Genomic DNA, 14947 nt, shown 5'->3' on the forward strand with positions numbered 1-14947 from the left:
CCTTCTTCCTGTTTAGTCTCTGCCCACCTCTTCCCTGCCCCTTCTCTGCTTCCTCAAGTGACTCAGAGAATGTTAGAACTCAGCACACCGGGAGACGTGTTGATGCTAGGGCGTGCAGTAAGAAGGCTCACCAGACTTAGCTTCGGTCTTCCTGCTTCCTGCTGCCTGGAAAGCCACTTTGCCCCCTGAGACAGGGTTTCTTTTCTCTGTGTAGCCCTGGTTGTCCTGGAATTCATTCTGTAGATCAGGCTAGCCTCAAACTCAGGGATCCGCCCGCCTCTGCCTAACCACATGCTGAAATGAAAGGCATTCACCAACACTGCCAAGAGGAAAGCCAATTTGCTTAGCTCTGCTCACCAGGACCCGACTGCACCAGGCTCAGAGACCAGAGACCAGGCTTGGAAGAGGGAATGAGGGTCCTGCTCAGAGGTCTCTGGATTCAGCGGTCCCTTGTGTGTGCGCCTGCACATCTGTGCTTGTGAGCCTGAGTTCATGAGTTTGTGCACCACCGTACATATGTGAACTACTGTGTCTGCAGATACACATGTGTCTGTGAATGTGTGTGTGTGTGTGTGTGTGTGTGAGAGAGAGAGAGAGAGAGGATGGACATTTTGTCTTCTCTCATTTGTTTATGCATCCCTAAATGTGGGAGAGTGCATTTTCCTGTGCAGGAGTAAATCAGGAGGAACACACGTTGAAGCTTTGAGTCTCCTCTTGGCCTAAATTCCTTTTCATTTTCTTCTTGTTTCTCATAAACAGTTTGAGTAAAACTCAGGAAGTGGCAAAACTTTCAAAACAAGACGCGTGTGCACGTGCATTCGCCTGCGTGGCATCGTGGGTCTCCTGCTCACCCTGCTCGCGCAGCCCCCCTGCCTTGCCTGGAAGGCCCCTCGGCCCCTCTCCTGAGCTTCTGTCTCTCCCGTTCTCTGCGTCTCGTCCTCACACCCATGACCTCACCTCCTCTACTTCTCCTCATGTCTCCTGTGTGTCGAAGGAGTTGAGTCCTCCTTCCTGTGGTGACTGACTGTCCCCTCAGAAGGTCCCTACAGTGGGAGTCAGTAGTCCCTTGCCCAGAACTCAGCTCCAATGCCCTTCCCACACCAGCCCAGCCTGGCTTGGCCCTCAGAGCCTCAGGAATCTATTAGGTCTGATGTTCTCCACCAACTGTAAGAGTCACTGTGGAGGAAGATCTGTGAGCAGAACCTGTGGTCGCTGCCTGTGGACCCCCTCTGCTGAGTGAGCCCAGCTTCCACACTGTCTAGGTGGGAACCAGCCTGACTCCAGCCTGTCAGATAAGCTTCTTTGTACAGTTCTTATAATAAACCCCTCACCTGGTGCCTCTGGGATGTGGTCTCTTTCAAACCGTCATATGGGTGAGGGCCGAGGGAGGTTAGAAGGGCGAGCCAGCAATGGCGGCAAGTGGAGATGGTGAATTTGAGGAAACCAGGACAGGACGGAAACTCTGGGATTGAACCTGAGCAAACCCCCCCCCTTCAGCAGCTGTTTCTCCTGGTAACCAAGATCTGCAGGCCCAGGATACCCAGGCAAGAGTGCAAGAGTTTGAGTCCTCCCCTCCCATTTCACTCTTCCTAACTGCTTCCGTTCCGGAGTCCCTGACCTCTCCTCATTCACACAAGCACCTGTCCCTCCCCTGTCTTCCTCCTCTTGTTTTGGTGCCATCTTTCTGGAAAGGGGAGGAGAGAGGTTGCCAGATGTTGGGGTATGTAGCTCGGACAACCCAGGGCAGAGGCGGGGCTGGGTTACAAAGACGTCTTGTTCTGGGAAGGAACAGGCGTCACAACTCCAGGACAAGGCTTAATGATGTGGTCACTAGCAACGGAACAACATGGTCCCAACTGTGACAAATAACCCTGCAGGGGTGGCCCCCGCTGCCTCCTTCCCTAGCATGAATGGGAATGAGGCTCAAAGGGCACATCAACATCCCTCCCACAGAGGATGCTGATGCCAGCCACCACGTCAACCCTTGTGCCCCCCTTACACCTGAGCCCCAGAACTACCTCCTGAGCAAGCACACAGCCTGGGTGGCACATGTGTGCACCCTGAAAACATAGCTATTAGCCCTTCAACCTTGAGGTTCCCTGACCCCACAGCCAGCCAAGACTTCCACCACTAGATCCTCAGAGGGGTCCAGTCTATTGAGAGGGGGATCCTGGATATTGTCTTGCTGCCAGGGAAGGGCCTAGGCTCCCCATCCTGACCTTAGGTGACACTTGCTGTTTCTTCTGTGAGCTGAATATCTGTCACCTTTTCAGAGAATTTTTGTTTCTATTGGAAACATCTGGAAAGAATCAAAAACATCTGGGACTGCCCAGAATGAATTGTTTCTCAGATACAAATTTAACCCTTGCATCCCCAATTCCCATAGCCCGGGACCAAGGCCCACTTTACTCCCTCAGTAGCTGATCCTCATACTGTCAAGTGAGGTACAGGCTTGGGACAAAGGTAGGAGTGTCCAGACTCCACCAACACACCTTCCAACCCTGAGGAGGGGAGAATGGTGCTGCTACTCTTCAAATTTGGCCACTCTGCCAGTCACACAGGCTGCCTATCGGCTGTGGGAACAGTGACCTGTCAACAGAGGCTTCTGAAGACTTAATATCTGATCTGCCTTTCCTGGGGATTGGAAGCTAAGACAGAGAAAAAAGGTATGAAGAGATGCCATGAGACTCAGAGGGGCTTAGGCTGCAGGTTAGGATCCCCATGCCTGGCACACGTAGCTGTGTAGAATGTGCCCTGAACAAGGCTATCACCCAAGGTTTTACAAGTTTCACAGACCCTGGGACAAGGACACAAAGCTAAGCTCAGATGAACCCCTGACTGTTCTGGTCCCTCCTGTGGTCCTGCTGTCAAGGTAGGACCAAAGAACCTTCACTGCAGAATCAGAGGGCTCTCCCATCTCAGCCCCCATGCCCTTCCTAGCTCAGGAACCTTAGAGCTATATACAGCCCTTCAATGACCTCAACATCCCACAGAATTCCCTGGAAAAGCCCCTTCAACCGTGATGGTTAAGTGGTGGGTTTTCCCTAAGTGGTTTCTACTTAAGTCCAGCCCCTTTGGGAACCCACAGCAACTCTTATACAAGGAGAAGAGGGCTGTGTTGGGGGCCTAGACTACTTCTTCTTCTTCTTCTTCTTCTTCTTCTTCTTCTTCTTCTTCTTCTTCTTCTTCTTCTTCTTCTTCTTCTTCTTCCTCCTCCTCCTCCTCCTCCTCCTCTTCCTCCTCCTCCTCCTCCTCCTCCTCCTCCTCCTCCTCCTCCTCCTCCTCCTCCTCCTTCTCCTCCTCTTTCTTCTTCCTCCAAGACAGGATTTCTCTGTGTAGCCCTGCCTATGCTGTAACTCACTTTGTAGACCAGGCTGGCCTCGAACTCATAGAGATCCACCTGCCTCTGCCTCCCAAGTGCTAGGATTAAAGGTGTGCAACATCACCACCAGGCTCTAGGCTATATTTTCTTTTATTAGTTGGCATACTTTTGCACAAGAACCTCTATGGCTCCCTTCCCACAGAGTCAACTTCTGACATGGCTCCTGTACTCCAAGAAGCTCTGTGCCAGGGCTTTCCAGGAGCCTGGTGTGAGTATGTCTCCTGAATTTTCCTTCCTTGGTGCATCTCCTCCTAGAGCATAATGGTTGCCCAAGGCAAAGGAGTCAAGGTCAGATTCATTTAAGCAATGGGTTTTCAACCCGTGGGTCACAACTGTTAGAGAACACATATTTCCAATGGTCTTAGGAACTGAGACACCATCCAGGAGCAAAATTAGTTATGAAGTAGCAACAAAAATTAATTTATGGTTGGGGGAGGGGGTTTCCTTAGACCATCGGAAATGCATGTGGCCGTGACCCACAGGTTGAGAATTGCTGATTTAGAGGATTGGTATGTGTTTAGCTAAATTTGCCAGGCCCAGCTCTTCCAGAGCAAAGTAACCACAGAGGAGATCAGCTGACCTAAAAGATGACCTGCAGCAGGAGAAAGGGATTAGGGAACACTGGCTGTCCCTAGAAGATTCGGGAACCTCCCCTTCCCAGAGTTTTTATCAAGAACACAAAGCTGGGTTGCCCAGGCAGGCCCACCTTTCAAGTCCTAGCAGAGCAGCTGACGAAGCTGCCCTCCCCTAGGGTCCCTGGAGGGATGGTGCCTCCCCTGGGTCTCAATTTGCATGGCAGGAAGGGGCCTGATGGGGAAGAGGCGGAGAAGACACAAGCTGCAGCCCCGGCTGACATACACTTACATGTTTCACCCAAAAAGCTCCTTGGGCTCGGAGACGGAGCAGGGACCATGACCATACTGGTGCTGTCTTCCATGCCCTGCCACTGGCTGTTGTGCCTGCTGCTGCTCTTCTCAGGTATGACTTAGGTGACAGACGATTATGTGACAGACAGGCCCGCTGGCTTTGAGACAGGCCTATAGGCTCCACTCCCTGTCTCGGTTCAGTCTCGAGCTGCTCGGCCTCTTGCATTTTTCTTTTTGCTTCTTCTTGTCTATCTCCCTCTGACTGTCCCGTGCCCAGTTTGTGGGTCTTAATGGTGGGCTCAGGGCCTGAGGTTCCAGCCCTTTGCAGCCTGGAGGGTATCAGGTTGAGCTTGGTACAAGGGGCTAATTAATCTTGTTGGCAGCTATGACCTGGAAGAGCCAGGGCCAGGAGGAAGAGGGGCCAGCATGTGGCTTCTGACGAAGCCCTGAGGGTTCCGCATGGAAAAGGCTCTTTCCCTATATCCTGGAATATAGTATGCTCCGGGAATCGTCCTCTCTTTGCCGGAAAGACTGAGAGAGCTTTCCTGGCTGTGGATTCCTTCTCATTTCCACAGAGGCTACAGGCCAGCCTGATGATCGAAGGTAGAGGGGGCCTGGGTATGGGGTTTCCAGCACCCCTTCCTTACTTCTGCCTCTCCAGTACAGGGACAGGGGAAGCTAAAGGGGCTTGGAGCTGTAGTCCCGGAAGGAGGAAGTAGCCCTGGGAGTGTGGAGGGGTTAAGGGTGGGGCAATCAACTGAGGGTAGAGAAGCCTGACCTAGCCCACTTCCTCCCACCCTCCAGGTGAGCCGGTTCCAGCCATGACAAACAATGACCTGCCACAGAAATCCCAAGGTTAGTTACCTCAGCCACCACTTCTGGGACAAATGTATCTGTTTAACACAGCCCTATCTCTGCCTGGAGCTCCCTGTCTAGAGAGCCCGCACTTACACCTCCTCGGGGCCTCATTAAGGCTCCATTGCTGGACAACTGTTGCTCTTATCAGACTAGTGTGTTCCTGCCCTGCCCACTGAGGGCCAAGCCCAGGTTGGGGATCAGAGCAAGATAGCTAGAGGGGATCCCACAAGGCCACAGTCCGGGGTCTGTGTTATTGGGAACCCAACAAACCTCTTAGACCAGAACACCAAGAGAAGTGGGTCCACGAGGAGGGTAAGGGGGGCGGGGCCTCAGGTGACAGGCTAAGGATTCAACCCTATCATCCTGGGGACAATGGGGAGCCCTGGGGAATTTGGAGCAGGTATAGGAAAGTGTAGAGGAAAGAGTTAAAGTACCCAACCAGGCCAAAAGGCTGTTCTGAACATGAGGCCTGGATCTAGCCATTCCAGTAGACATAAAAGCAATGGGAAGGTTCCAGAATACTCCTTAAGGAAAGACAACTGGACAGAGGTTAGATCAGGAAGAGGTGTACACCAGTGGCTCAGTATGAGGCCTCTCACACACTTTACTTTCTCATACCTCTGCCCTCTGACTGACTCATAAACCTGATGCTCTGGACACGTGAGATAGGCTAACCTGGGGCAATGTCTTCCACGGTAGACTAGGTTGGCAAACTGGAAGACACTAAGCCTAATTTATGAACCTTGCATTGATGTCCACAGGAAGCCCTTGTTCCCAGATCTGGCAGCACCCGAGGTTTGCAGCCAAGAAGCGGAGCTCCGTAGTGAAGATTCACTGCTACACGGACTCCTCAGGCGCCATGACCTGGTTCCGAAAGCAAGGGAACCAGCAGCCCCAGCAATTGTTCCCAGAAGAGGGACACATTTTACAGACCCAGAATGGCTCTGTCTACACACTCACTATCCAAAACATCCAGTACGAGGACAATGGTATCTACTTCTGCAAGCAGAAATGTGGCAGCAGCAGCAACCTTGATGAAAACAGCTGCGGCACAGAACTTCTAGTCTTAGGTGTGTGCAAAGTAGATTGTGTAGCCACCCACACCCACTCCCCAGCTCAGCCTGCTTACCAGGGGAAGTTGCTATGGCCCTAGAGCCCCCAGGAGAGCCGTTAGGCTGTAGATCCCAAGGGTGTCCTAAGGTCCAGCATGTTTAACCTTTAATGCCAGCCTTATGCCTCACCCTCCTCCCCTAGGATTCAGCACGTTGGACCAACTGAAGCGGCGGAACACACTGAAAGATGGCATTATCATGATCCAGACCCTCCTCATCATCCTCTTCATCATTGTGCCCATCTTCCTGCTACTAGACAAGGTGCCCACAGGAACTGGGGGGTCCTCGGGAAGGCTGGGAGGTTGACACAGGGCAGCCAGGACATGGGCAGGGTCTCCATATTCTGTGACTCTGTGGCAGCTCATGCAGCCCTGAGTCCTGTCCATTGACTCACTGTCCATTCATTCATTTGGTCTTGGAGACGCCTTCTTCCTCGCCCCCACCCAGGGGACAGAGATGGAGGGCCCTCACCTTCTGAACTGCATTCTCTCCCCACCCCATCCTGCAGGATGACAGCAAGGCTGGGATGGAGGAAGATCACACCTACGAGGTAAGGGACAGGGTTGCTTAGCAGCTCTGAGCTGCAGTGCTTACCCTCTGTCGTGATGGTTAGAATGTGACCCAGACCTGACCTCCAATTCCTGTTTCTAGGGCTTGAACATTGACCAGACAGCCACCTACGAAGACATAGTGACTCTTCGGACAGGGGAGGTAAAGTGGTCGGTGGGAGAGCATCCAGGCCAGGAGTGAGGGCCACCTGCCTCCTGCTGAACTCTTGGGCCTCACTGCTTCCAAACTGCCTGGCTCACAGCCCATTCCCTGCTTCCCGGATACCCCGGCCAGTGTCTGAAGCTGGACCATCAATGCCACCTCTTTCTCTAGCTCCTGGTCCCCAGCTCTTGCTGAAGGGCCTGGGGCGGAAGGACAATAGGGTGGTGACATGGAGTAAGGAGTTCTCTAGGGATAGACTTGACCAAGGCTTCTGGAAGTGCCATGCAGGATCTGTCTCAGTGTTTGAGACAGGAAAGCAGAGACTTGTTGGAATCCACAAATGGACTCAGAGCACACTGGCTTCCTGGGGAGTCCAGGAAGGGCCAGGGTTCACACTGGCACCGGAAGGGGATGCCAGAATGCCTCTTCTCTCTCCCATCCCAGGGACCACTTAAAGCCTACAGCCCATCCTCCTGTGGAATAAATAATGTGTTCTGACACCAGAGGCATTCATGATATCATCTGTTGGAGCTGGGTGGTGGGTGTGGTGCCTGTGAGCTTATGAAACTGTGAGAGGGAGTGCCTGTTCTAGTCACCCTACCTTTCCCTCTGAAGGCCCAGTTGGGGCCCTACATCCCCATCACCCTGCCCTGAAACAGTTGTTGGAGAAAGAGGATCCAACCCACCCTTCTGATGAACAGGGACACCCTCACTCGTTCATTAAACCATTGAGAGAGAGAGAGATTCTGCTGGGTGTGGCGGCACATGCCTTTAATCCCAGCACTCAGGAGGCCAAGGTACTTGGATCTCTTGAGTTCAAGGCCAGCCTGGTCTACAGAGTGAGTTTCAGGACAGACAGGGCTATGGGGAGAGAGAGAAACACAGACACACACACACACACACAGAGAGAGAGACACACAGAGACAGAGACAAAAACAAGACAGAGAGAGGCACAGACAGAGACAAAGAGAGAGACAGAAACAGAGAGACAGACACATAGAGAGAAACACACAGAGAGACAGACAGACAGACAGAGAGATTGGTTCCTAAACAGGATTCAAATGGTGAATGTTGGGGGCTTTTGTTCAGGGTGACCCCAGTACCACAGGAAAAGAAGGCATCCTTACCCCCTCCCCCCACATGGACTCTAATGCCTTACAAATTAGGTCCTGACCTACCAGCTGTGAGAGTAACTGGGAGTCCCTTAAACAACTGGGAAGCCTGGGCAGTTACTGTCGAAGTTAAGCCTCCCTCTCTCCCTCCCATGCCCCACTCTGGTGCTTCCACTCCCTGACTGACTTCTGTGGAACCCCTAACACATCTTTGCCATTCCTGCTGAGGATTCAGGCAGGCGAATCTCTACCCTGGACAACGTGTGGTAAAGACCAAGAAGCCATTGAAATTCAGGGTGGGACAAGTGGGTAGGGCACACCGGCCTGGGGCTTTGGGTCAGAGTCCCAGCCACACAGTGAACCAGGATAGTTGAACTGGGCTGATCCCCCCAGGTCTGGACTGCCAGAGGGAACCGGCTTGTTTTGCCATCTGCCTTCACTGAGCCGGAGCCTGACTTTCCTGCTATTTTGCATACTAGGGCTAATTCTGGCCCCTACCTCCACTAGGGACCAGGCAGCCAGCCCGGGGTGGGGGAGTCTTAACTGCTCCCCTAAGCAGGATCTCCTCTGTTTGGGGCCATCCTGGTTCAGGGGAGAGCACATTTCAGCAGCAGGGGTTCCCTGGGCCTTGAAATGTTTGTTGACAAAGAATCATTTGGACAGGAGGCACCCCATCAGCAGATACCCATACAGGGCAGTGACTTCCTTGGTTTTGATGGAGGAGCCCCCTTGGGGTGGTTTCCTGTCTCAGGAGGGTTTATGATTCACTCTGTCCATCCTGTGGATCCCTGGACCCCTAGAACTCACACAGGCAGTGACCACCTTAGCTGTGTCACGTGAGTGTGAGGACCTCTCAGGCTCCAGGTGCTTTATCTGTAACACAGGGATCATAAATCCAATCTGGCTGCCACAGGCCTATCGATCCCAGCTACCCAGGCTGAGGACGGGGCTTACATTCAAGGCCAGCCTTGGCAATATACTGAGAACGGTCTGAAAAACTGAAGGAAGGGAGTTGAGCTGGATACTGGGTATTTCTTATACATAGAATATGGAATGCTTCATGAATTTGTGTGACAAAGCCTCTAACTGAGCTGGAACCCTTAGATTAAGCTAGCCTGGCTGGCCACCCAAGCCCAAGCATCTCCGATCTCCCTCCCCAGCACTGGGATCACAGGTATGTGCTACCAAGCCAAGGGGTTGCACATGTGCTCTGGGAACTGAACAAAAGTCTTTATATTTATGGGACCAGGGCTTTACCAGCTAAGGCATCTTCCCAGCCTGTCTGGGTTTCATTTTTCTTGTTTTGTTTTTGGTTTTTTTTGAGACAAGGTTTCTCTGTATAGCCCTGGCTGTCCTGGAACTTGATCTGTAGACCAGGCTGGCCTCGAACTCAGAAATCCGCCTGCCTCTGCCTCTTGAGGTCTGGGATGAAAGGCGTGCGCCACCACAGCCTGGCTTTGGTTTTGTTTTGTTTTTTAATGTCACATCAAATAATTAAGTTTGTTCACTTTTTTTGGTCAGTCTGTATCGTTTATTCCATGAATTCTAAAACATGTCAAGATTGTACCAGCCAGGAAATGAAACAGGGACCAGAAGCTGTTACTGAGCACAACAAATTAGCATTGAGTGGTCCTAAATTTTTGTAGAGCGCCCCTCACCCATCCTCATCTACAGGATACTGTTTAGCCCCAGTTTAACCACGGGGGGGGGGGTAATCTTAGTCCCATAACACACTCACAGGGAGAAAGCCCAACAAGCTCAGAAAAACTGGCCAGCAGCCACAACCAGGTCTTGTAATCCAAAGATCCATTCTGCCTACTGCTTCGCGGCTGCCGCCCTCGGGGACTGGGCCGCAATAACATTGAAGGGGTGGGGAAGAAGGAAGGGACTGGGAGACATAGGTGTTTAAAGAGCTGTGCTTTATAAAGCCCCACTCCTCTCATTTATTAATTGGGCCGAACCAGCCTCCTTTCTGCAGAATGCAGCTCAGGGGCCCGGGGTGGGCACATGCCCCACTGCCCACTGGGGGAATCCAGCCCGGTCCCTCGGGGGCCCTGCGTTAAGCACAGGATGGTTCCTCCTTCGCTCTAGCTTGACTTCCGGCCCTTCTCGATGCAGGTGCTGCCTGCGCTGGGGCCATCTGACCCATGGCTTTGGGTGTTTTTCCAGCAGAATCTGAGATGAGAGAAAAACAAAGCGCCAAAGGCCACCTCTGTTTGGGTGGTAACAGCAGGTGGTTCTCAGCGCTAGCCGCCATCGCAGGTAGTTCTCAGCCGTCTAACCTAAGGAGCTGTGCTGCCTGTGTGGGACGGGGCCTCACAAGGGACCTGGGAACCTTGCTTGGACTTGCGGGATTCTGTCTGCTGTTTTTAAGTCCACTTCAGAACTGGAGACTTTCTGGATGTTTCCAGAGCTTTGGAGCTGACCTCCACCCACCCACCCCCACTCTGCATGGCGTAATGAAAACACCAATGTTCAACTGGGGGTGCCTTTCCCAACCCAGGAGCCTTTCCTTGGAAACACAGCTGACCGCAAAGAACAAAAATTAACAGGCATTACATTCTGAGTTCAAACAGAATATAGTTTGTTTAAAAACATTTGGACTGATCCTAGTACGGTTGTTTTATTTATTTTTTTTGTTTTTTTGTTTTTAAAAAGAAAAATCGGACACTGGTGTGGTGTCTTAACATCTGTAACTCCACTTGGCCCGAGCTTGGGAAGCTGAGACAGGAGGATGAACATGTGTGTGTCTGAAGCCAACCTGGGTTACAGAGCAAAATCCTGTCAAAACAAACAAACAAACAAACCAACCAGTATAAGTCGTCTTTCCTTGGATACATCTCCTCCGCTTGGCAGGGTGCAGAAGCCAGAGGCCACTAGGGTCCAGATTCAGCACGCATGGGTCTGTTTGTGGAGACTTGTCATCAGTGTGTTCATGGAACCTTGTCTACTCTCCTGGGTATTTTGTTTTCATGTATATGTTGCTGTACACACGTGTTCCTGTCCCTTTGATTTAAAAGCAACTATAAAGTTGAGCATGGTCACTCACAGCTGTATTCCAAGCACTTGGGAGCTGGAGACAAGAGGGTTGCTACATTTATTTCAAGGCTGGTTGGACTGTATATATAGTGACGCCCTGCCTCCCAGAGAGAGAGAGAGAGAGAGAGAGAGAGAGAGAGAGAGAGAGAGAGAGAGAGAGAGAGAGAGAGAGAAGAAACCACAATAACAGAAAAACGAAAGCATTGTTTTAGTAAAAAGACTTTAAGACACGATATGTCTACTTGCTTGCCCTCTGGGTTTCCCTTGCCTCCTCTTTTCCCAAGCATTTGTTCCTGTGAACAGTGCTCTTTGGTCCTCAGCCCAGTACCACCCCAGCTTGCCTGCTCCTTCCTTGGGAAAAAGCCAGGACCCAGTCCTCATGGAGTTCCTCATGGAGGTCCATCCAGCTTCCTAGCACGAAGCTTGCCTTGGGGGCTGGATCACCAGCAGCTGCTCGGTGCATGAGCAGGAGAAGAGTTGCACACACCTGTATGTAATTCCGGCAATCAGGGACTGAGTACAATAGAGAGTTTGGGTCTAACCTGGGCTACCTAGTGAGATCTCTGTCTCATCAACAGGAGTTGGGCAGGGTGGGGGATGAGTAGAAGAAAGGCAGTAATACCACCTCAAAGATAACAGTGAGGTCGTGGGAACGAGCTAATCACAAACAGCCAAAGGACAAGGTGACAGCAGAGAGCAGTTACTGAGGGCACCCCTTAGGAAAAGCACCCCAGACTTCTGTACATCTGTACGTGTGTGTGTGTGTGTGCACATGTGTGTGTCTGTGCACATGTAGGTGTGGGTGCACACACATGTGTGTGCAGGTACATATGTGTGTTTGCACATGGAGGCCAGAGAACAACTTTGGATGGTATTACTCCTCAGGTCGTTTTGCTCAGCAGGGTCTCTCTCTGGCCTGGAACCGGCTGAGCCAACAAAGATGGCTGGCTCGCTCTCCCCACAGATCCTCCTGCCTCTGTCTCCTCAGCACCACGGTTGCTCATAGATCAATCCCCCAGCATAAACACCCCGCCCCAACTGATACACAGGGGTGCCTGCCCAGCCTTCCACTCAGTCCTCTAAGACCCACCTTCTGCTCAGAGCTTTCTTCTGCATGGTGGGGAGAGAGAACTCCAGGGTCCAAGAAGATACAGGAAGTGAAACCATGAGGCACACTGAAACGTGCAATACAAATGCGAAGAAGGATGACGCGGGCCGCTTCACTGACCCAGGCTGCCGCGGGCTGGGTTTTTTTCCCTGCTACTTTTCTTAGCCTTTGTGGATGGCCCCATTCAATTCCTTTGATTCCTCCCACCTTCGGCGAACGCCGTGCACTGAGGAAGGGCCTATCCCTGCCAGGCAGCGTCCTCGTCTCCTAGAGCAGGCTTCAAAAGGGCTGTGCCTGGGGTGGGGGGTGGGGTGGGGACTACAGAAACATCACTTAGAAACTTACAAGACCCAGGCTATCTATCTTGAAGCCTCAGTTTCCTCCACTCTCAAATAAAACACACATGCCCTATTGTCCAGTACAGTTCCTGCCGCAAGGTGGGTCTTCAGAAACGCTCCTCTCCTGGAAAGGCCCTTGGGAATCCCCAAATAATGTTCTCTAAACTGTAGAGTCTAAGCCCAGCATGGTGGTGCGTGTTTTTATTCCCAGCACTCAGGAGGCAGAGGCAGAGCTCTGTGAGTTCGAGGTCAGTTTGGTCTGCAAAGGGAATCCAGGACAGCCAGGGCTCTGTTCCACAGAGAAACCCTGTCTTGAAAAAACAAAACAACTTTAGAGTTGAAAGAGCAAGTGATCAATGGTGTTAAGGCTCATGTACTAGCTGGAGGTGAGGAGCTTGCACGGAACTCAGGATGCGGAGGCAGGAGGATCATGAGTGAGCTCCAAGGTAATCTGAGCAAGAATATGTATGTGCGCTTTCATGTAACATATGTATGTATGTGAATGCAATAACCAACTCTGACCTCCAGAGGACGAGAGCAAGAAGTGGAAAGGGCGGGCTTCAAACTACTAGTGAAGAGCATCTACCCCAAACCCTCCTGAGGTCACCCCACAACCAGAAAAAATGAGATGCTTCCACCCATAGACTTGAGCCTCAAAGTATAGGAGAGGCTGCTTCAGGGTCAGGTCCATGACCGTGCCTGGTAGGTGTGGAGAAGCCCAGGGGTGTCAAGTCTGGAAACACAAAGGGCTTCCAAACAGATGCCCATGGACTCCAGGTTCTAAGGGGTGTTCTTGGTGTCTGTCTGCATCCGTTCATATAGGTGAGTAAGTGTGGATGCCAGAAGTCAGCCGTTTCTTCAGCACTGTCCACTGCTTTACTTTTACTGTTGTGTTTTGAAATTATCTGTACTTGTGTGTATGTGTGTGTATGTGTGTGTGTTTGTATGTGTGTGTGCATATGAATGCAGGAGAGCATGCAGACTAGAGGAGGGCATTGAACTATAGTCACAAGCAGCTGTGAGCAGCCCCATGGAGATGCCAGAAACCAAACTTGGGTCTTCTGTAAGAGCAGTCCGTGCTCTGAACCCCCCAGCTATCACCCCAGCCCTTGTGCCTTGCTTTTAGTGAAAGGGTCTTTTACTGAACCCCAAACTCATAGATCCATCTAGAGCAGTTCCAGGCATCCTGCTGTCCCGGCCTCTCCAGCACTGGGGTTAAGGTATTTGTAGCCACACCTGGATTTACAAAGGCCAGAGGCTGGGGATCCAGGCTCAGGTCTTCACACTCATGAAGTGAGCTCCTTAGTGAGCAAGCTGTCTCTCCAGCTCTAAGATGGGATCTTAAAGATGACTGGAGATGTCAGTCTGAACTTTTGAAGGCTGGAATCAGAGATGCTGGTCCCAGCCTCTCCCCATGGGCCACACAGAAGCCACTGTTTGGCAGCCTCTAAGACTGAAGTTATCAGAGGTTTCAGTGGTATACCAAGACTGGGCAAGTTTCTAGAAGTATTAGACAAACCCTAAGTTAAGCCAAAACTTAGCTTCTAGTAGCAATGAATTCTGGCTTTGGTCTCTGTCACCAGACATCCTAGAAATGGTCCAGACTAGAGAAAAAGATCACCAACCCCCTCTGATCTCACATTTAGCTTCAGCTCACCTCCAGGGTCTAGAGGTTGTAATACTAACATTCTATAAAGACTATCCCCAGGGTCCTCAAGGTCTTCTGGGCAACTCCATTCATTCTGAGGTCACTTCAGTTCTGACATGGCAAGAGAAGGTGTCAATTACCCTGCCCTCTCAGGGGGTAATTCCTTCTTAGTGCCTGTCTAAGCACCTGTATCTTCGGTTAGCTTCTGGAGCCTTCCCCAGACCTAGACCTTAAGGTTGTAGCAGCTTCCAAAGAGTGCTGGATAAGTCAGGGAAAGCTGTTGTGAAATGCTTGTGAGATGTTTAGATATTATATCTTTTGTATTTACATCATAGACCCCAGGGACATGATTTTTCAATGTTGGTTGCTGACGTCAACTTCTGGAGAGATTTGCTTGCTTGTGCGTTTTCATACTGGACCAAACATAAAACATCCTGAGATCCAAAGGTAAGAGATCTAGACACAGGGAGCGTGGTGAGCTCTGCGTGCTGACCTAGCCCAGCCCTCTTTGGCCCTGGCTTTGTCCTGTTGTGGGTTTTCCTATCTGCACCCCATGCTCCTGGGTCATTTTCATATGGGAAAAAAATGGGCCTTATATTTAGGGGTAAGACCCAGTACTCAGAAGGATTCAGAAACTAAAATAACTGGGTGACTCCACACAGGTGCTAGGGATACGGGCCTTGGGCCATGGACCATGGGAACTGCAAAACTGAAGGAGCTGCTGACTCAGCAGAACCAGTTCTTGAATTTGTTCTTTTTTTTTTTAATTTGTT

At 51.3% G+C, this 14947-nt stretch overlaps 2 protein-coding genes across 3 annotated transcripts in view; both read left to right on the forward strand.

Moving 5' to 3' along the window:
- Scn4a (sodium voltage-gated channel alpha subunit 4) overlaps nucleotides 1-1343 on the forward strand; it is a 45940-nt gene extending 44597 nt beyond the window's left edge. For both annotated transcript variants that reach the window (XM_052193921.1, XM_052193922.1), the window contains exon 25: nucleotides 1-1343. This exon is cut by the window's left edge and continues 2024 nt beyond it. The gene's annotated coding sequence lies outside the window, so the exon portion shown is untranslated.
- A 2867-nt stretch (nucleotides 1344-4210) lies between these two features.
- On the forward strand, nucleotides 4211-7429 carry Cd79b (CD79b molecule). Its single transcript, XM_052193923.1, has 6 exons — nucleotides 4211-4360; nucleotides 5053-5103; nucleotides 5868-6176; nucleotides 6361-6479; nucleotides 6727-6768; nucleotides 6870-7429. Exons 1-6 carry the CDS (start codon nucleotides 4294-4296, stop codon nucleotides 6966-6968), a joined length of 687 nt encoding a protein of 228 aa, XP_052049883.1. The 5' UTR covers nucleotides 4211-4293; the 3' UTR covers nucleotides 6969-7429.
- The last annotated feature ends 7518 nt before the right edge of the window (nucleotides 7430-14947 follow it).

The sequence above is a fragment of the Apodemus sylvaticus genome, chromosome 10, assembly GCF_947179515.1.
Source record: "Apodemus sylvaticus chromosome 10, mApoSyl1.1, whole genome shotgun sequence".
NCBI classification, from domain to species: domain Eukaryota; kingdom Metazoa; phylum Chordata; class Mammalia; order Rodentia; family Muridae; genus Apodemus; species Apodemus sylvaticus.

Coding starts and splice junctions, on each gene's coding strand:
- Cd79b (XM_052193923.1), top strand. CDS start 4,294: ATGACCATACTGGTGCTGTCTTCCATGCCCTGCCACTGGCTGTTGTGC. Junction 5,104..5,867: donor CCTGCCACAGAAATCCCAAG/GTTAGTTACCTC, acceptor TGATGTCCACAG/GAAGCCCTTGTTCCCAGATC. Junction 6,177..6,360: donor CACAGAACTTCTAGTCTTAG/GTGTGTGCAAAG, acceptor CTCCTCCCCTAG/GATTCAGCACGTTGGACCAA.